This window comes from Lepidochelys kempii, chromosome 8 (assembly GCF_965140265.1).
Source record: "Lepidochelys kempii isolate rLepKem1 chromosome 8, rLepKem1.hap2, whole genome shotgun sequence".
NCBI classification, from domain to species: domain Eukaryota; kingdom Metazoa; phylum Chordata; order Testudines; family Cheloniidae; genus Lepidochelys; species Lepidochelys kempii.
Window position 1 is genome coordinate 30,336,621 of NC_133263.1, and position 23,026 is coordinate 30,359,646.

The following is a 23,026-nucleotide window of genomic DNA, read 5'->3' on the forward strand; positions in this document are numbered from 1 at the left end:
GATAAAATTAACTCCCACGTTCCTATTCTGCCAAAATCTATTAACGGAGACTGATAGTTATACTTATTCTGTTCTTTCCCTTAATGACCGCGATTAAGTTTTACAGGCACTGAGTTCACTACTGATTCTAACCCTGTTTCTATGAATCTTGGTTAGATTTTTACAAATTACACAACTTACTGTTCTCCCAGATGATTTTCATCTGCCATCAAAATTAGCGAATGCGAAAGTTTCAGAATGAGAAGTCAGATATATATCAATTCACTAAAACTTTGCTTATAAGTTTGGGATTTTTTTTGCAAACTAAGTAATACCCATGTAGAAACAAACAAATGCTTTCTGACTGCACTGAAATCTACTGGCAATTTGCACAGCTGGTCAGCTACAAGTTTTTGTGCTGCAGAGTTCAACAAAAGCCACTCATGATTTCAACAGATGTGCTGATTTCTTTATAAGCCAATGGAAACAATGCTTCCCCAACCTCAGATTCCCAGAAATAGAAGCCAGAAGAGTCAGAATCCAAGAACTCTGCTGTGAGGGTTTAACTAGCAACATTACAACTTGAACTGGTGCTAACAGATGCTAAGATCCAAGATCCTAAGACAAATGTATAAGCATGATGAGCCAATATGCCCACCCACAATTACTGACTGGCAAAATTTATAACTCCTTTTAGTCATAAGAACGCTATATGAGCTTTTCCTTCATAACAGGAAGCTGAGTCACAGTATTTTCCCCCAGGTTTCCTTGGCACTGTAAGACACGAGCAATGACGACTGGTAAAAAGAGCACACTTAAGAACTGGTGAGCATGCATGACCATACTCTGAAAATATCTGTCCACTTGTCTAGTTGGTGAGTGGTGATGGTCCTGCTGGAGTCTTCTTTGCTCCTGCACTCTCAGATAGAAGCAGTGAACAAAGAAGCCTCATGCACCAACAGCTGGCTCAGAGACTGCAGCCTTTTCTGTCATAGAGAACCCAGTCATGATGATGCATACCTGTCACTTCCAAATGACATTATTGTAGGACAGTGCATTTGGTGCTGGACCTGAAAGAACCGCGAAGTTACAGATTGTAGCAGCCCAACTGCTAAGCAGCACCAAAACAAATATCATTCTATGTGAATCATGCAAAACATATCTGCCCAGATATGAGTCAAATCAAAAATCCTCATATACAAATCGCTCAAGGAACTGAGACTTAACTATTTCAGTAGTCAACTTTTTGTCTGTGACTTGGTATGCCAGCTGTAATCAGCAAGGATACCATAGCTGTCACAAGGGATACACACTTTGTAGGAGAAAGCAATGCACAGTTGAAGGCCTGCAGCTACAGTACCGTTTACTCCAGAGATCAAGCTCAGCTTGGGTTTTGTAACACTCTTTCACCTCTTCAGGGAGGCCTTTGCCAAATGGCTGTCCAAGGTTCCACAGTTCTACTTGGAGACTGATCCTTGAGGGTGGACACAATGAAGCGACTGAGTGAAGAACTATGCTCCCATCAAGGTCACGCATCCCACATGAAACTACTCAGATACTAGAGTTGCTTTAAAGGTACATATGTTAATATTCATGTTATGTTTTCTGACATTGATATGGCTTGGTATGGAACCATGCCACAGTACATCTGTGAATCACACAGGAGGACTAGCAGCATCTCAGATCTTGGAGTCTTATCTGTGGTTCATGTTCATTTTTAACAAACTTATTTTTAATAGTAGAGTCCTTCCTAGGAGTCCCTCTTTTCCATCCGCAGTTCTGCAACCTCCACCCATCATGGCAGTTCAACCTACCTTCCTGCTGAATTCTAGAAATAAATCCCTTTGGAGCTAACCACTGCCACATGGTGCTGTCACCAGGAGCTGAGTGCATTATGCTCCCATTGCTGCCAGCTCAACAAAAGATATGGGATTTGGTATCAAATTCAAGCAAAATCCCTAGCCACACAACCAACAGAGGTTCCACAATTTTTTAAAAATAAAATTTTGTCTTTACATAAGAAAAGAGGTTTGTGACATAGTCTGCATATGTTTAGGGGGGAAAGCATAGGATTAATGTGCGTGACAATTTGTTTTACATAATTGTGGTAGCAATTACACTGCCACACACAGGCAGCTATTAGGTAAAATGGCTTTGCCCCTTCTCCCAAGAAGTTTTTCGCTAAAATAAATGGAGGATGCTGTGACGCTAGCAGAACAGGTGCCAGCTCATGCCAAATCCACAGGCCAATTTGCTTGTGTATTAGTATAGATCAAAGTGACTGTTAAATGTATATGAGTGTATTTGGTGTTTGAACGTCATAAAAACAAGTGGGTTGTTATTTGAATTATTTCCACATGTGTATCCCATTATAATGAAGTAGCAAACATTTACATTGTTTCTACCACATAACTAAATAATCTATCAGATGAGAAAGAAGCTGTGTGGAATGCAAATGAAGAACTTTAACAGAGAAGAGTTGATTTCAGAAAAGAGCTAATTTCAAAGCAAGATGATCACAGGTCAAAGACTCAAAATGCATTCCTCACTATCCATCATCAAAGGAAGAGCCCACGTGGGTAGTGACACTGTCAGATTGTTTTCTGTGAGAAGAAGCTATAAATATGGATTCAAGGAAAGGGCTCTGAACAATGTGAGGACTCTTACAGGGAAATGTACCAGATGCAAAGTAGAGATCTGCAGAAACAATCTTGGTACCCTGAAAAGTTTTTTGGGAAACTAGCAGTTTATTACTTCACTGCCACCATTTGGAATTATAAACTGTGACTCACCTTTGCATATATTTTACCTGCTTTAATCTCTCAATAACTCTCATTTCCTTTTCTTAGCTAATAAACCTTTAATTAGTTTACTACAGAATTGGCTACCAGTGTTGTCTGGGGTGTAAGATCTAGGGTGCCCATTTTCTGGGGCAAGTGACTGGTCTCTTGGGACTGGAAGCAACCTAAATGTGATGTGATTTTTGGTGTAAGGAACCATTTTATCACAAAGTCCAGTTTGTTTAGGTGGCAACATAGACTGGAGAGTATAAGGGGACTGTCTGTGACTCCATGGTAAGACTGGTTTACTGATCCAGGACTTCACATTTGTTACTCGTTTGATGAAATCTAATAATAGAACACACCACCAGTTAGGGGTGTCTGCCCTGTTTTCTGACAGTCTGCCCTGAGGTAGGCAACTCACAGTCGTGAGCCACTCCAGACAGTGTGACAGATGCTTCTGTCATGTATTAACTGTGGCGTATTAGTTGTCTCATCACATGCAGAGAATTTGGGATGCTTCAGGCTATTAGTGTATCACTGGAGTGACCTGAAAGCTTTAAGCAGAAGTAATTTATACTGAAAGCAAGTAAACAAGCCCCCATAAATAAGCACCACAGATTTTTTTTTTTTTGGTTAACCTTGTTACTTTATCTTTTCAGTTATTTAGCATGAAGCTGAATATAAAAACTGCCTAATGAAGTGCTTTCCAACAAATAGTCATCAAATTATATCTAAAAAGAGGCACTGTTAGTAACATTTCCCATGTTGAGATGGGTAATCATGGCTTACAGTTAGAAAACTACCTTAATTAGCATATCAATTTAGTACTCTAAATCGAAGGCTTGCTAATTGGTTTTAGGTAGCCAGCCAATAAATGTGTACAATAGAGAAACAGAATGACACCACCCCTCTGGAGAACTTGTTCCAATGAGTTTGGTATTGTTGAGTTACAAATGAGAGATCAATGTCTTTCCATTGGAAAATGACATGAAGATATGTAAATCTTCTTGTAAGTAAAGCAGCCAAAATAAGATACAAAAGGGCAATTTAAGAAAACACTGGTGTAGATTCTGTAACTGAAAGCTAAAATTAGTTTTCAAAAGCAAAGAAATTAAATATAAACATCCTAAACAGTAATCTGGGCCACAATACACACTCCTTAGCCATTTAGGTGCTAAACCATTGCCTAACATTTTCATTGAGTGGCCTGATTGACTCACTAAACTCTAGTCCTAGGCTAAAGCTGCTAGCGAGAAGGAATTCAAAACTGGAAACAAGCTGCATGACTGGCTGACCTGCTTAGTTTTTCCTCTTTATTGTTTGATAAAATAGCATGATGAATCTGCTGAGCAATAATAGGTCAGCAGAGAGCAACGTGATAAATCTGCTGCTGTTACTCCGCTGTTTCCAGACTGGAGTGTGATAGGTCAGCCAAGACAGGAAGCTTTAGTGGCATTTGAGAGGATCGTATGAGACATGGAGCAATAGTGGTGAAAACAGCTTTTCTTGATGGCTGCTGAACATGACCTGTGTATGGTTGGGTCTACCTTGGTTGGTTTAAGCATAAATTAAACATCTTGTATATAAGAATATGCAAATAGAGTAAATAAACTAAATTACACCATAATCCACTCCATGATATTAATTTCTGTCTATCAATGAAAGTTGACCTGCTACAAAAGGCCCATAATCAACAACCACTTGATTAAGGGGCACAGTTGTTTGACTTTCTTAGCAGTTGGTAAAGTTTCTCTTTTAATACTTGGCTCTATAGTGTTGATAGTAGCTGTCATTTCTATGAAGCCTGCTAGTTAGTTCTCCACTGATACATCCAGTCAACACAAGTACTTTATTTGCAGATTTTACATAACTCTAATTTCCATTCACCTTATGTCTGTTCAACATCAGTTCTACTGTTTTTGCTCTTTAAAGACTGTCAAGAGGAATCTTGGTATCCTAGGTCTAGCTAATTAGAACTGATTACAAAGATGCCACTGTTCTCTCCCTTTTTACTGATGTGAAAGATGCTATATTTTAAGCAAGTGATTCTTCACAGATTTAGGAACCCAACCATCATATTACCTCAGCAAAATTAGCCACTTCAGTCTCAGCTGAGATGATTTGGACATAGTGTTTATTTTCAACACCATGTAATAACAAGTAACGCATCAAATAATAGCCCTTTTTCCTCTCTTAAGTATCAGTGTATTTTAAATGCATATATTTCTGAAAATTACCAGATGAGAGGTTAGAGGACCAAAATCCTACAATGGGTTCTGAGTGAGCAGACCCTTGTGCCCATGCAGATACACCTGCACTGAAGTCCCAAGTCCATTATTTTAGTTTAGTTCATGTTTGAACACTGCATAGAACTCTATGATTTTATTTTTCATTTTGGCAGCCTTCCTAGAGTTTGTGTAAAACATTTGGAAAATTAGGGATTCTGAATGTCAGCTTTGCATATAAGACCGAAGAGAAAAGGTTTACATGCTTTGCTTGTTCTGCAAGAATGAATGTACACATTGTAAACAGAGATGGAGTGTGTACAGCATTATAGTATTTAGTCTTTATACTTTATCACCTCAAAAGTACATTCATATGCCATTATTTAGAATGCGGTCAAATTTACTGCAGAATACTTCTGCCAGATTATTTTCTAATCAGCATCCACAACTCCTCAATCTTGGTCCAAAGAGCCTAAATTTGTTGATCCAGGCCAGGCACAGCATTTTCCAAGCAGTCTGTATGTATCTACGTTTCGGGGACAGGAATGAGTTGATGCATAAGTGGGAGGAGAGTTATTGAGCATTGAGTTTTTTGGCATTTGGCCATTTCTACCACAGGAACTGAAGGAGAGCCACCCATGTTGAGAGACTAAAGTGCAAAAAAAACCCTCCAAAAACAAAAAACACCCTAAGTCAGCCTACTTAGCCTGCAGTCTGATAGCACGGCTAGTTGTCCAGCACACTAGTTAGGGGCTCTAATGTTTCTAACTGAGAAACTTCTGCTTAAACTGAGGATAAGAAGAAAGCAACCTCTCTTATCTTACAACATACAGATATGACCTGGCACTAGATGCCATCATACTAGAGTGTTTTGAAAATGTGAATATATCTACGCTATCCTTTTTAACATATGGGAAAACCAAGAGACAGAGTAACATGCCCAAAGCTACAGAGCGAGTTAATGATAAATTAGGATTACAAATCAGGAATACTTGGACCCCAATATCAAACTCCAACCCAAAAAACATGCTGCCTCTCTGAAAACAAGTGTGAATATTTTATTGTATTCAAAAATAACAAACCTACAAAAAAGTCCTGTTTTTCAGTTGTAATGGAAGTATGCTGCTGACTTCCATCAACAAAGTACTGTCTAGCATCATTTATTGGTGTGGATATTTCTTTTGGAAATGAACAGTCCTTTGCCACAAATGGCCATCAGTGTTTACACAACTGGATGACCCAATCAGTAGAGAACCTAACAATAGACAGCCCTTACATGACACATGGCCCTGAAATCACAAGCAAGGTCTCAAAGTACCACCCTCTCCCCCGATTCCCTCTACCGCTACCGTTTAGGAAACCAAGACATCTGCACAAAGTAGTTTTAAATAACTAACTTCACACAAGTCAGAGACTAGAATCCCGGATGGAGAATCAATTACTTATTTATTTTCTACTAACAGGTGCAGAAAATATGAATAATTCATAATTAAATAAAAGAAACCGAGCCCTCTGCCTGCACTGGGGAAGAGCAGTGAACAGAGAGTCACAATTAGACTCTGCAGTTAAGGCCACTTCATTTCCAGACATAATGTTGCTAAATATGCTATTTACCACTAGAGCAAAAAAAAAGCAAGCAATAAAATGGCTCCAGCTTGATAAACGGAATAGATGTCATCCAGAAATCTCCAATATGTGTCTCTGACGTAACGTATGTCTTTTCAAACTAGAAGTGCTCCCTAGACATCAGCAAACATTTATTGTAATTATTTACTATCTTCTGAACAGACCTGCTGTGAGCTATACACACTAAAACTACAATTATTGGATCTGGAAAATACCATAGCAACACCCCATTATGGCCCATACTATTTTGTCAATGTAATGCCCAGTAATTCAAGCTTATTGAACAGCTGACTTGTAAAGGCTGGGCTCCAGTGATACTGGAGCTTTAAGTCTATCCTCTGTCTAGTGAGAAAGAAATGAGGACATCAAGAGAATTTATGAACTGGTTGCTTGTTCTGAACACAACTTCTCCTGATGCTCATTAGCTAAAAGCCTCCGGATTAGGTCAGAAAGTCATGATTTCATTCTTAAAGTTTCATAAGTATGAAGGTGGAATTGGGAACTTAAGGGCTGTAGTTCTAGATATTGTCTCCTTTAAAGTCAGTTTTTGGTAATCCATAAATGTCCTCAGAAGTATCCTGGCTATAGTTAACCCATCAGGTACTGTATCAGCCATAGGCAAAAATCCAATCCACATTACACTTATGTGGACTCCTACTAAAAGAAGCTGACCCACTCGGCCAAATTCTGCCTTAAGTTGCACCTGTGAAGAATTTGGCACACTGAATCTGGAAGCTAACTCCAGTTTTCACACCTTTGCGTGATACTCTGTTTGTTGAATGGACAGCGTATCAGCTGTGTAAATCCAACTAATGCTGTTGGAAATTACTTATCTAAGAATAGTGAATGGATAACACACTTAGATCTTCACATCAGATACACAACGAAGTTCACCAGAAGGAAAAGAAATTCTGAAGATTAAAATGTATACATTAAATAAAAAGTCAGTTAAACAGTTGGCTTGACAGTTAAACAGTTGGCTTGAACTTACTTGTAAATTCATCAACGTAATTTTGCTGAAGTTTCTGGACCCCTAACAGATCACACATTTGTAATCACAATCATCAGGCTTTGTCACCATTTCTATTATCAACTCTTATTTTCAGGTGCTTATAAAGTAGCAGTGCATACCTTTTACAGGCTCAAGACTAGGAACACTCCAAAAAGAGTATTTCTGAGAGGTCTTCAGAAAATACTTACTATATAGTTAGGTCTAATTTTTATGTATGGACAAGGAATAGTAGAGAAAATGGAGGTTAATGAAGGTCAAAAAGAAATCCAAGCTTCTCAGTTTTTCCTTGACACATTAAAAAGTCTAATCACATATGCTCACTTGTTCAAGTCTTTTTATACCCTGCTATGCATTATGCCCTATTAGCTAGCATTAATGTGCTGCTTATCTCATCCCAGACTAGACACTTAATAGAGGAGATTTGTAATACAGCAGACAAACTCAATTTATAATCTTTGAGGAAACTGTTTCCATTTGCTAATAACTTTATACAGAGTAAGCAAACAATCCCATAATAAGGAAGCAGACATTTATTTTGGATGGGAGAATTTTCATAGTTAAACTTTTGTCTCTTTCCCTTTTGTAAGAGATTCACAGACCTGTTACAAATGGTATTTAATGTTTGCAAAGCGCTGAAGATTTTTTGATTTAAAAAGGTGTTAAATTCACACATCATAGTCAAACAGCTCCCAGTCAGCCACCTATCATCCTGGATTCCACAACATCATTTGTTGAAGGGCATTCTGAACAGCATTCAGAACACTGCGGAATTTTGATTGGAAGGTGAAGTCTGTTTTCCCCACACTGGAATAATCTATTATATATTTGGCAAGTTCTCATTTTACAATTTGTATGAAAGAAAAATCATTGTATTACTAAGCATTGTCAGCACTTTTAATGATAAATATCAACAAGATAAATACTAACACAGATCCGAATTACAACCAAAGCTGGAATAAATTAGTATAAGTGAATGAAGGCTGTAAAGTTCCCCTCATTGTTATAAAAGCATCATTTCATGGGTGGGATTGATGCCAGTTTAATTTCTCTCACCCTTACCACACAATAAAACAGAGGAACAGCATGGACTAGTGGACTGAGCACAGGCTCTAATCTCATTTTTGCAATTAACTGTGTGTCTTAGTCCAATATTCACCTTCCGTTTTCTTCCCCCTCTATAAAAAAAATGGAGATAGTGCTCTTCTCCCACCTTCACATCTATTCTGGGGGCTAATTAATGTTTGTATGGTGCTCTTTGAATGGAAAGCATAATGTAAGTACCAACTATTATTGCTACCACAGTGAAACCTCAATGGAATGCATTAGTTTACAGTTGGGTGATTTATAGTTGGAGCTGCTTGCTTGTTGCAGGGGGAGAGGGGAAGGGACAATATGCCTTGTAACTAACATATAATGTTGTTAATGACTGAAGCTCTAAGGCCTTGATTCAACAGGAGAGGAAACAGCACATATATTCTGAACAAAACCTATTTTCTTATACTGAGAGATGACTTTCACAGCCCAAAACGGATAATGTAGCCTGCTACAATGCAAATAAACTGAATTTATCAGATGTACTACATTCAAAACACACATTCATGGGCAACAGCAAAATAGGTTTCCCATTCAGAAAAACTAAGGCCTTATTAACCATAGATGTGAAAACAGTATTCTCAGACTGATGAGTTTATTAATTACTGTAACAAAAAGTTCATACCTGCTTTATTTCACCAATTATTGTGAAACTATCTACAAACTGGTCTAATGATTTTACTAAGAAATTGAAGCGTTCACCCCACAGACCAACTTCGTTGGCAAATTCCCTTTAGCCACAAATAGTTAGAGCCTGTTACAGGCTATATGATGTTATATTCAGTAACCTCTACTCATTAGTATCTGACAACTTTTCTGGATTAAAATTAGATCTGGTCTCTCTTTTCAAACACAAAGGAACTGGATTTACAGTATTAATTTTCCAACTGATGTGGTTTACCTGCATGTCTTCTCTTGGACAAGTACAATTTACAAGAGGAAACGACAAAATGTTGGTGCTTGATTACGTGCAATGCTTTACAACCCTTTGATTTTAAAAAGGTGCTATAAGTACTTAGTGAGGCATAAGTTTTGCCTGGACCAGCATAGTTCACAATTATAGAATCTCTCTGCTGCCAGGCTGCATTTTAAAATGTCAAGATCTCTGTATTTTAAGGGTATGTCTACACTGTAATAAGACACCAATGGCTGGCCCAGCTCAGCTAATTTAGGCTCACAGGGCTCAGGCTGTGGGGCTATAAAGTTGCAGTGTAGACGTTCAGGCTCAGGCTAGAACCTGAGTTTTGAGACCCTCCCCCTTCACGGGATCCCAGAGCCCAGGCTCCAGCCCGAGCCCAAGCCCAAATGTCTACATTGCAATTTATTAGCCCTGCAGGCTGAACCCTGCAAGCCCATCAGCTGACCCAGGCCAGCCAGAGGTGTTTGAGTGTAGTGTAGACATGCCCCAAGACTGTCGGTAATCTGTTCTCTTCATATATTCCAGACCTTCTCAATCTTATCTAATCTGATCCATCCATTTTTCAGAACCTCGCTGGCTTTGTGAACTGACAAAACCTAACTCTTCTGACCACAATCAATTGTGAATTCAGAAGGCTAACCAATCATTCAATCTCATTCAGGTTAGCTTTTTAAAAATAGTTTTCTTCGAAGGCATATTACTTCCAGTGAAGTGCTTTGGGTTGGCCTTGGTCATTTAAAACACTACACAACCAAATACGTTTATGTTGGGTTCTTTGTACAAAAACGTAAGTGCCATGACCATCTTCAGAAGTCACCTATGCATACTGAGTGTAGGAACTAACCCCTTACACGCAACCCACAAAAAAGGCTTTTTTAAAAATTGATGGAATTTAGGTTCTGGCTTCTCATGTTAAAAAATTCAATATAATTGCAAATCACAGCTTGTTTTTACAGTTGATAAATAGGCTTTTGTGTTTTGTTTTTTGTGTATGCACATCTCAGCTTAGAACGTATTTTTAAGTTTAACATTATTCTTGTTATCCATTTGTTAACTACTGATAGGCTCAACCTCTGGATTTGTCTGGTTGTCACCTCAGTTATTTTGATTTCTAGATTTAGTAAGGTACCCTCCCCCTACATACCTATGCACCGATCCAAAGAATTTGACCATTAGCTTTAACAGTGATTCCAATAAAGGTATTTATGTTAAATATGAAATTAGTTGGGAGACAAGGTTTAGATTAAGACCTAGGCAATCAAGACAACAGAAGAATGACAATTATGCACACCAGTGCAGCTGATCATGGGACCATTTATCATAAGCATTACCTTAAAACTCTTATCTTCTAAGATAAAGCGAATATTAAATCCATGAGCTCCAAAGCCCCACCTTCCAAAGCAAAAGGGTCCATATGTTTTATGCACCAGTCTATGAGAAACTCATTTTGTGGGATGTTTCACATTCCACTTGGAAGTTTATTCCTCTATATATTCCTGTGGTAATGTCAACCAGATGTGACAAAGAAGCCTGTGAATAATCATAAAAATTACAAGCATATTCAAATTCTGAGGTACTGTAAAATCATAGTTTGTTCTCTACCATCCCACCTCGTAGACGGCATCTAAGACTACCTGCTCATTTAGAAAGCTTATCAGTTAATGACTGGTTCTTCATCGTACATTAATTACTTATTAGTGCCACGGCTGAGCATGGTGTTTTAAGGTAAATAGCAAGCCAAGCTCCTTTACCTGATGGTTTTACAGTCTAAAAATATATCAAAAGCAACTCAAGGACAACTGCACAGTGAGATTCGTTGAGACAATGATCTGGAAGAGGAAGAAGACACCACTTCATGATATAGCTTCTAGCACAGAGCAGAAAAAAATTGTCTGAAAAGTTTTTATTATTAACGAATATTTGGGGGAAAAAAAGTAAACAAAGCAAGTTTCCACATCAAATAATGCTCATCCCCTCACATGTGCTTGCTTTTGAGGAGACATCTAAATAAGAAGAGTCTAAAGCTCTTCCTTCCATACAATAAGTAATTGAAAATGAACGTTGAAATTTTATATACACACAAGATAGCTTTTTTCATTGAATTTAAGTTTCGTTATTTTAGTCTTGAACTCTTCCTGTTGAATACAAACATTAATCCAAGAAATATGCTGGATCTGGAAAGAATGGTAAACAACTATTAGATTGAGAATTAATATTTCACCAGTAAAGCTGGAGGAGGAATAAGAACAGCTAACTAAATATTAATTGAAATTAACAAAGTATTACAGAATATCTATGTGTACAAAACAAAGCTAAATCTGTCGTGCTGATCAAACTTTATAACTTCTTGACCAAAAATTTCTGCTCATCAAATCAAAAAAGACTAAATGTATAATGTCTGTTGAAACACGTATTTCACTGTGCATGAATATTCTTACAGACAGTAAGCACCATCACATGGAAACTGAGGCCCAGCAAACACAACATCAGGTACTGCCTACTTGTGGGCTACATATGTTGGGTCTGATTTTCAGAAGTACTAGTATCCCAAACTCCAACCAAAGTCAATGGGAGCTGTGAGTGTTCAGTCAGCACATGATTACATCAGGGCTAAGGCCAAAAGTAAAAAGAAGCTCTCAGAAACGAAAAATATCTTACTGATTTTTAGGATCCCAAATGAATCTTGTCTTTAGGGCAATGTTATTTGCCTCTGAAGTTTTATAACACCATAATAGAATTAGTGGGGAAGGGTTTATGTATTTTTAAATAGTCTTCACATAGCACAAAAGCTGTTTTAAAGACTGGGAAAGACCTCTCTTAGACTAACAGGAAAGCTGTGTACTCTATCTTTCACTCTAAAAAATAGTACATCTTATTAAACTTAAAAAAAGTTGCAAGCATCTGATTGGTAATGAAGCACAGAGCTCAGCTTGAAAAGTAACCTGAAATTTCCCTGGAGCTGAAGTTTAATGACCTTTGATTTTTAGGGGTGAAATGTGGTTTGAGATAAGTGTTAATTGCTTTCTTTCCAATTTGAGAATTGTAGAGCTACAAGAAAGCACCAGATTATTAGATATTTCATCTGCCATCTGCAGTAAAGGAGGGGCCACAGACAAGGCATTTACTCAGGCTTTATTGTCATCATTTGTATAAAAGAAGGAGCCTACACTTCTTTGTTTCGGGGGAAGAAATGTAAGGGTCCAAGTATTTAGCAGAAGCACTATTTTTTTTAAAGCAGTTGCAATTGTTACATCGATGAATTTAACTGTTTTCCTTACATTTAGTCCATAATAGCCAGTAACGTCTGTGTAAATATACATGAGTGAATAGGAAAAAAATGGCCAGAAAGGAAGGAGTAATAGTTCTCAAGACCTGGAATTATTTCTCAGCTCCTTTGAAGGATGAGGTTATTGATTACTGCAGGTAAGCAGGTTCTGGATTGCCAATATGCATCCCAACACATGGTGAATGAACTTTTAAAATCATCACCAGTTTTCTCCCCCCAAGCCAAGCAAATTAAAGGGTATGGAAGAGGAATGCATCTGTCCCAGCTCTGAAGTCTGCTACTTCAGACATGTTTGCTTTAATATGCAGTCTTTAATATGCTATCACCCCTGAAAGAATTTTCGCTCCCCTCTGCCCTCCCAAGTTTCCCATAGCTCAAACAAAACTTTAAGAGGTTCTGCTGAAATAAAAAATATAAACACACACAACTTTAGTCCAACAGGAAACTAACAGGCAACATTTCAACTCAGACAGGAACAGTTCCAGGCAGTCATGATCTGTGGAACAAAAGTAATTTAAATTTATTTTACAACCTTTGTGACCAATTCTGAAAACACTTTCAGGTCTTCTGTCGAACTACTCAGGGTAACAGGAAGTTTGCCCTGGTGTTCACCAGACCGGACCATCTTGCGATACCTGCCACCGATCGCAAGTTGCTACCAACACCAGTGTTAATAAACAAGATAAAAATGCCAACTCTCATAGAGTTATCACCCAGCTGGGTTTTTTATATTTTTTCGGCAAAAGTTGAATTGGATGGCTTGTCATACCTTTTCTTAGGGTCCAAAAACCTTCTGTGTGTCTGTGGGTGTTTGAAATAAGCAGCTGATACACAATTACTGGGCTTTTGTGAATGTGTATGGTTTGTATATTTAAACAGAAGCTCTGCAACCTTATATGCTACAGACATCTTAGCCCTACTGTTATATAATTTAGTTTCCTTCAACTACTGAATTAAGAGAGTTACAGGCATGGATTGGTTCTGGTGAGCAGAATTAGTAACTAACCTGGTCACAAATCTAGCTGGTTGTCTATGTTCTAACTTTTACTAAGAGGATGAGTGAAGTGATTTGGCAGTCCAGTGGGCTAACCTTTGTCAAACTGTGGCAGCCCACACAATACATGTTTGAGTACTGTGCATAACTAAAAAGTTCGATAAAAAACTGAACCAGTATTATCATCTTTCCCTCTTTCTTCCATCTTCCTTTATTTTCTTCTTTTTTTGTCTGACCTCCATTGAAGTCTTGTCACTCTTACTCCTGTTCCCTCTTCATTTTTGCCTCACTTCTGTTATTCCCCTTCCTTGCTGTCTTAATTGTTCTCTTTTCTCTTGTAAGTTCATGCCAGCTACTGAAAAGGAATATCAGAGCCATGCCCCTTCACTGAAGTGTTTTACCCAGAGACCTATTGCAAGTGAAATTGATTAGTTTTTCTGGACTCCAGTGAATTTAGCTCACAGCAGGAAAGTGAGAAAAAACACCTCTGAATTTTACTGTGGCTAGATTCAGAGCAGTTGTGCAAAAATCAGATACCAGTGCTAGCTGTCCAGTTTCCTTAAGTAGAAAAGGGGTAAAACAAAAAAGAAAAAAAACCTTCCATCCACATGCATCTCAATGGTTAGGTTGCTGCTCCCGTTATTCCTGCACCACTGAAACATGTGTAGCAAAACTGGCCTATTACTTTTGGAAGCAGCAATAATGATAAATTGTTACTGTATCTAGGGTACAAGTTTCACTTTAAACATTATTTCAATTTAATGCTTGTACCTTTAAGAGAAAAGACTACTTTCTGGCTAAGCACAGTATGAGGGGATAGATCCCAACTACTACCAATGACTGAGACCCTGGGATCACACCTGCATACCTCACGGGGCTGATGAGACTCTTTATTCACTAACATTTTTAAAACCTTCTGAGGGGAATCACTATAGAAGTGCCAAATTCATACTCAGCTAGACCTCTCAGATAATTACCCCACAAGCTCTATAAAAGCACAACTATTACCCTAGTTTTCAAGGACAATAAACAGCTTGATTATCTGAATAATCAAAGGAACGTACTTTTGAATATATTTCATATCAAAATACCTGACTACTTGCACTTTGATTAGTTCCTTCACCTTATATTAAGGCATATCTTCATAGGAGTGATACATGAAGATTTGTACTGGCATATATAAAGCCTTTCCATAGATGCTGCAGATAACTGCTTCACTGATACCTGAGATTATGGAAATACTAAACTAGATTATTTTTCTATACCACTGTTTTGCTGTAGGAATCTTAAATGCATAAGGGAAGGAGGTCTTGTGTGTTATCAAAGTGTGATATGATCACTGTATCAACATGCTGAACTGCAGAAGCTGCTTTAAACCTAATGATAATCACAGATCGTGTGATAGCTACCTATGGAAGAGGAAACCTTCTGCTTCTTAAATAACTGAGATTATGTTATTACATACAAATTAGCTTTGCATAATTTTACTTTAACAAGTGCTGGCACTTGCTTATAAAACACAACAACCCAAACACTTTAGGAGAATGGTTTAAATGGGGTGTGGTTGTGACCAGCTGCCCTATCAACAAGGTATATAGCAGTGTGTAGTTTTGACTAAAGAGCAGTTTCAACCTGTGGAATTTACACACACTTGCACGAAGAATCTTAGAAAACTCAAGCAAATACCACTCAGTCCTAGAAAGTCCACTCAATGAATATTTCCAGAGCGTTAAAAGCTGCAGCAAGGCTAGCATTCCAAGAGCAGTTATGTCACACTGGTACTTGAGAGTCTATAGGTAGATTTTGAAAGTAAAAGACAAGTATGGCTTATGAGATTTTGTCTCCAGAACTGTGCTGCTGGTCAGAAGCTCCAAGAGTTACACACAAAGATCTTCACAATGAAATTCTGACAACACGAAGGAGTTTAATATGTGAAAATAGGTCCTCACAACGGTATCACGACTGCTCCTGGCTGAACATTGCACAATTCTTTTGCTTTAAAACTTGGACAAAGAGTCTATTTTTAAAATAGTGAATTGGTTCCCAAATTCTGCTTCACCATCACCATGTGTTTCACATTTCCACAGGAAGAAAAAATTATTAGATTGCCTCAGTGGATAGTTTGATTGCATAAAGACGTATTAAAACACAATTATCACAACCCCACATCAATGTAGCAACTTTTCATTCACCCTGTAGTAACTTTACAATTTCGGTAGCCAGTTTTATGCCAATATGCCCATCTTAAATAGCACAAGAATCGACTATTTCTCTGTGGACAGCTTACTACACTGAAAGCAAACCGTGGCCACTTCTGCACTAATCCTGCAACTCTACACAGCGAGTTTTAAGTATAATGACTCTGAAGTCATCATTTTGAATCTACATCAACTATGAAACAGGGAAAGAAAGTTTGTGGTTTCCTTCATATATGTATTTATTTTCTAGTACATAAATACCATAACATAATGGTAAAATGTCCTCATGAAACTATGGAAATCTAGATGCATCTTAAATGTCACTAAAGTACCTAACCAAAATATCATAGCAAATGCACTATCCACATAATGAATCAAGGCACATACACAATAAAAGTAAACTATACTTACAATCTGGTTAACTTCAGCGTGTTCTGGAAAAGCAGCTCTGGTAAAACCTGTAATTTATTCTTGTTCAGACGCCTAAATAAATAAAGAGAAGACAGTTAACACAAAAAAGGCATTAGAATAATTTTCATACTCAGGAGCCTATTCCATCTTCCACAACACATGTAACTCCCATTAAAGGATGTGAAAAGCCATGGTATTAAGCTAGTACAGAACGTAGGAGCCTTTGTGTACATTATTAATACACAAGGTCAGTACATCATGCCATGTGTAGACCACCTGGCCAGCTCCTTGCAAAATAAGACAGAGACAGCAAATATTAAGTCAGAATGCTATAGTGTGTAGAACTGTATCTGCATTTTAGAGTTGTATTGGATGTTTACTAACATACAAATCACATGGCTCCCACGTTGAGTTTTCAGTGTTTTGAAGAGGTTTGCAGAAGGTATCTGTTTTTCATCTTTCTTTCTAAAAATGTAGGCAAGTTAAATATCCCAAAACAAGTTAAATATCCCAACCATCCTGGAATTATTTCCAGACTGCCTATTGTGTCTACTGTACACGGTCATGTTAATTTTTTTTAAACTGTATATTAAACATTAACTCTGGAAATCTGGGCACTATTGTGAAAAGAATGAAAACACACTTTTAATGGGATTACTGCATCCTTGCAAAGGCTTTTGTGATTGGAAATGCAACCTAGTTTACTGAAAGTATCTCCTAAAATAACTTTTTGGGGACCTGTTTTAATATTTATTTTCTAGTTAATTTTAATATATTCATTTGACCAACTTTTGCACTGACTCAGTAACACATCATGCCAGCTGGGAAAAGTTTATTTGCCCATCCTGCCCTCCATCAACTACAGAAGTATCTATCACCCCGAAGTAAAAATTATCTTTATAACAGTCATGCAAAACTGAAATCAGCTTAATGTAGACAAAGCAACCCACTTTAGAAACACAAGTTAAATACTGCAATGTACAGTAGAAACAGATATCTGTTCATTCACAAGCTCAGTAAATATTACTTAAATTTAACAATTGACCTGAACTCACAGAAAAGACATTCAAAGCTCAAACTAAGTATCTGGCTCCCGTCTCCCACAGAATAGTTCTGTTTTGTGTCTCTCTATAGCTGAAAAATAACAACACACAGCATTTGGCTAATCTGCCCCAAATGTTTATAACGGTAGTAATGAGTCTGATTCCATGATATGATGGGGGTTACTAGGGTTCTGCTCCCAAAAGCCACATGGTCTCTTTCAGAGACATACTGATGCTTCGCCTCCAATTCCTGGTTTCTAATTTTCTTGGATGCTGAGTACTTCATTTCATTTTCCATGCCTTTCTGGATTTATTCACATTACAGGCCTCCACCATTCTGGCCTGAAAGGTCTTCCTTAGGGATCAGTCTAAGGTCACTAGGACTGAAAGGCTGGAGTTTTCATATGGCTACCATATGAATAAATCCAGCAACAATGGAAAAAGGCAATCATATATGTACTTCTCTTCCTGATATCAAGAACAGACAAGGTTGGGTTTGGAAGATTTGCCTACAGTTGGACATACTCAAAATTAAGGACATATCTAATACAAACAAGTTATACAATAGGTTCACCTCCCAGTACATTTCAGTAACATACACCCAAGTTAGTTTTCTATGCAAGTGCATTTAATGACTAAACACAGCAATAAATGAAATACTATCAAAAGCCACAGAACAGGTTTAGTCAGCAGATGGGGGAGTCTAAGTCTAAAAATGACTAGCAGAATGAACTATAAGGAAATCAATGATTTGTGATAGCACATAGCCAAACAGGGTGTACGTAGTTTCTGTCATTTCTAGCATTAACCAGCTTTAACTAACTTAACCATCAAGTTGTTGTTGTTTGCTGAAGTTGCAGTGAAATCTGTGTAGACAACATGTGATATCTAAAATAAGTTATATAAGGTACGTAATGAAAAAATACTCTAAAATACATGATTTGGAAGGTAAATTAAGATTCACGCAGATTTCAAGCCGAGATGCTGTTATCTGCAATTATCCAAGAGCTGATAGCATTTTTCTTAATAGTAGTTTCTCCTGGCCAGTTTTGGGACCAATCTTCCCATCCTTCTGCCCTTTTAAACCTACTGGTTAATAACCACCCTCACCTTCCACCCCCAGAGATGGAATCATTGCATGGTGCAATTTTCACTTTTGGTTCCTTTGTGTGGAAAGGCGTCGACAATGCTACATTTCATGCCACAAATATGTATCCATGCTAGTTATTACATCTGTCAGTTAACTGAAGAAGAAAACCTAAGTATCTTAATACCTTTGAGGGCATTTTGAATACCTTTCTAATTTCCTTTAGATAGATTTGTCATCGTGGGTACTACTTCCGGGACCAGCACTTCAACACCACTATTCTAACTTTATTAATGATTATACTATTTACCAAAGGGAATTCTATGGAAAGAGCATCACTGTAAGGAAGTTGTTTTTTGGAATATGCTGATTGAATGATACTTTATGTAGTCAAAACTCTGATAACTTTCGGCTCACTCCCATCTGTTTTTACTGAATATGAGAAAAAAATTGTGCTTGTAAAATCCGCATAAGCCTGAGTACGATTTTATTCAGGGTCCTTAATGATAGCAACAGTCACATAAATAGAGCAATTATGGAATAACAGTTGAAGCTATTTACTAAGATACATTTAGTCTGTTTTATAATTCCAGAAGCTACTACACAACAAGCACAAAGTTCTCCTGCCAGGACTACAGAAAAATCCTGCATTCCCCCTTTATCTACTGAACAAGAACAGCTGTATTTTTAAGGGGGGGAGATTAAGTGGGGGCACCAGGTCTGTCAATGGACTCTGTCAAGAAGTGACTCACTGGCTGTCATATAATGCGCCCTCCTTCCCTGGCACCCCGTGCTGACTGCTGCTTTGGCCTGCAATAGTCTGCTTCTCCTTGTGACTCAGCCCTCTGGCCAGGTTACATTCAGCCCCACCCCTTCTGGGGTAACAAAGAGTACCAGAACACAGTAGTCCAATGCCTTTAAACCAGGTTTTTAACTTGACTGGGCTCAGTGGTCCCTCTCACCTCAGGAGGCTTCCATGTCACCTTTGTCAGTGGCTAATAGGGAAACTCAGGCCCTCCATCTACTCTTGGTTCCAATCCAGGGACCAGCGGCAGGCAACTAAGGTCAGCTCGCTTGGATCACTGCTGCCTGCCTGCACTACTTCCTACCTCTGGCTTGTTTCTAGGCTCTTTTACCCAGTCCGTTCCTCCACAGACACTTTGCCCTTTCCCAGGCTCTACAGAGTTCTTTCTTGGACCGAGTGGTGCCTCCCTGGAGGCCTAGGCTCCTCTCTGCCCCGCCCAAAAGTCTCTGTGTGTTTTCCTCTGGAGACCCAACCCCTGGGCTGCCTCCCTGACCTGAGTCTTATTATCCTTTTGTCCAGGCTCACCAAAGGAGCTTTGTCCCTCTGGCTTCCCAGTGTCTCCCTCCTGGACCTTTGCCAAAGTTTCTTTCTTAGGAGAAGATCAGAAGGCTTAATCTCCTCCAGGGGCTCTGGCCTCCTTTCTACTGCCCTGAAGTCCTTCCTTTATGAGTCACCCCACTCCTTGCAGCTAGGTCATCCTTAACTCAGCCACTCAATTCCTCCCAGCAGGACCTAATTTTAAATTGGACCTGGCCCACCCTCCAGGTGCACTAATTGCTCTCTGGTTCCAGTTAACTTTTTCTGTCTGTAGAGTATAGGCTGTATCACAACTCATTTTCTCCAACTTCAGCTACAGTACCCCAAGGCAGCATTAAGACAACACACCAGCTTCAGAGACTAGTTCAGCACTGACCCTCTCCTGCAGATATTGGGTATAACTAAGTGATTCACATCTGAGGTATTCAATTAAAGTTTCCAGATCACAGACCCTGGTTCTCATGGGGGACTTCAATCACCCTGACATCTGCTGGGAGACCAATACAGCAATGCACAGACATTCCAGAAAGTTTTTGGAGAGTGTTGGGGACAACTGCCTGGTGCAAGTGCTGGAGGAACCAACTAGGGGCCACGCTCCTCTTGACCTGCTGCTCACAAACAGAAAAGAATTGGTAAGGGAAGTAGAAGTGGGTGGCAACCTGGACAGCGGTGACCATGAGATGGTTGAGTTCAGGATTCTGACAAAAGGAAGACAGGAGAGCAGCAGAGTACAGACCCTGAACTTCAGAAAAGCAGGATCCCCTGGGAGCCTAATATGAGGGGGAAAGGAGTCCAGGAGAGCTGGCTGTATTTTAAAGAAGCCTTATTGAGGGTGCAGGAACAAACCATCCCGATGTGCAGAAATAATAGCAAATATGGCAGGCGACCAGCTTGGCTTAACAGAGAAATCTTCTGTGAGCTTAAACACAAAAAGGAAGCTTACAAGAAGTGGAAACTTAGACAGATGACTAGGGAGGAGTACAAAAATATTGCTTGAGCATGCAGGGGTGTAATCAGGAAGGCCAAAGCACAATTGAAGTTGCAGCTAGCAAGGGACAGGAAGGGTCATGAAGGGTTTCTACAGGTATGCTAGCAACAAGAAGGTGGTCAGGGAAAGTGTGGGATCCTTACTGAATGGGGGAGGCAAACTAATGACAGATGATGTGGAAAAAGCTGAAGTACTCAATGCTTTTTTTGCCTCGATCTTCACAGACAAGGTCAGCTCCCAGACTGATGCACTGGGCAGCACAGTATGGGGAGGAGGTGAGCAGCCCTCAGTGGTGAAAGAACAGGTTAAGATTAGAAAAGCTGGACACGCACAGGTCCATGGGGCTGGATGCAATGCATCTGAGGGCGCTGAGGGAGTTCGCTGATGTGATTGCAGAGCCATTGACCATGATCTTTGAAAACTCATGGTGATTGGAGGAGGTCCTGGACGACTGGAAAAAGGCAAATATAGTGCCCATCTTTAAAAAAAGAAGAAGAAGAATTTGGAGAACTACAGACAGTCCCCAGAAAAATCATGGAGCAGCTCCTCAAGGAATCCATTTTGAAGCACTTGGAGGAGAGGAAGGTGATCAGGAACAGTCAACATGGATTCACCAAGGGCAAGTCATGCCTGACCAACCTGATTGCCTTCTATGATGAGATAACTGGCTCTGTGGATATGCGGAAAGGGGTGGACATGATATACCTGGACTTTAGCAAAGTTTTTGATATGGTCTCCCACAGTATTCTTGCCAGCAAGTTAAAAAAGTATGGATTGGATGAATGGACTATAAGGTGGACAGAAAGCTGGCTAGATCGTCGGTCTCAAAGGGAAGTGATCAACGGCTCGATGTCTAGTTGGCAGCCAGTATCAAGCAGAGTTGTCCCAAGGGTCAGTCCTGGAGCCGGTTTTGTTCAACTTCTTAATGATCTGGATGATGGGATGGATTGCACCCCCAGCAACTCCGTGGATGACACTAAGCTGCTGGGAGAAGTAGATATGCTGGAGGGTAGGGATAGGGTCCAGAGTGACTTAGACAAATTGGAGGATTGTGCCAAAAGAAATCTGATGAGGTTCCACAAGGACAAGTGCAGAGTCCTGCACTTAGGATGGAAGAATCCCATGCACTGCTACAGGCTGGGGACCTACTGGCTAACTGGCAGTTCTGCAGAAAAGGACCTGGAGATTACAGTGGATGAGAATCTGGATATGAGTCAACAGTGTTCCCTTGTTGCCAAGAAGGCTAACGGCATATTGGGCTGCATCAGTAGGAGCATTGCCAACAGATTGACAGAAGTGAATATTCCCCTCTATTAGGCACTGGTGAGGCCACACCTGAAGTAGTGTGTCCAGTTTTGGGCCCCCCACTACAGAAAGGAGGCGGACAAATTGGAGAGTCCAGCGGAGGGCAACAAAAATGATTAGGGGGCTGGGGCACATGACTTATGAGGAGAGGCTGAGGGAACTGGGCTTATTTACACTGCAAAAGCCCCGTTCTGTCAGCCTCTGCTCATGGCGACAGATGATTATGGGGGAATTTGATAGCAGCCTTCAACTACCTGAAGGGGGGTTCCAAAGACAATGGCACTAGGCTGTTCTCAGTGGGGGCGGATGACAGAACAAGGAGCAATGGTCTCTAGTTGCAGTGGAGCAGGTCTAAGTTGATATTAGGAAAAACTATTGCACTAAGAGGATGGTGAAGCACTGGAATGGGTTACTTAGGGAAGTCGTGGAATCTCCATCCTTAGAGGTTTTTAAGGCCCAGCTTGTCAAAGCCCTGGCTGGGATGATTTAGTTGGGGTTGGTCCTGCTTTGAGCAGGGGGTTGGACTAGTTGACCTCCTGAGGTCTCTTCCAACCCTAATCTTCTATGATTCTTTGATAAAGTTAAAACAGACAGGTCCAATGTGCATTATTGCTCACAAATAACTATGGTGGGAAGTCTTTTCTGACATTGACAAGCATTTGAAACAATATTGTTTAAGGAACATATGTCTTTTACAAAATGTTACACCAAAATGTACTGCTGTAACTTGGCTACC

At 39.4% G+C, this 23,026-nt stretch overlaps 1 protein-coding gene across 1 annotated transcript in view; it reads right to left on the reverse strand.

Annotated features, from left to right (window-relative positions):
* The window catches only part of SLIT3 (slit guidance ligand 3), an 802,550-nt gene that overhangs the window by 688,741 nt on the left and 90,783 nt on the right, over positions 1-23,026 (reverse strand). Inside the window, exon 4 of the mRNA XM_073355953.1 lies at positions 16,526-16,597. Within this exon, the coding sequence (XP_073212054.1) occupies positions 16,526-16,597 (72 nt within the window). The remainder of the gene's footprint in view (positions 1-16,525; positions 16,598-23,026) is intronic.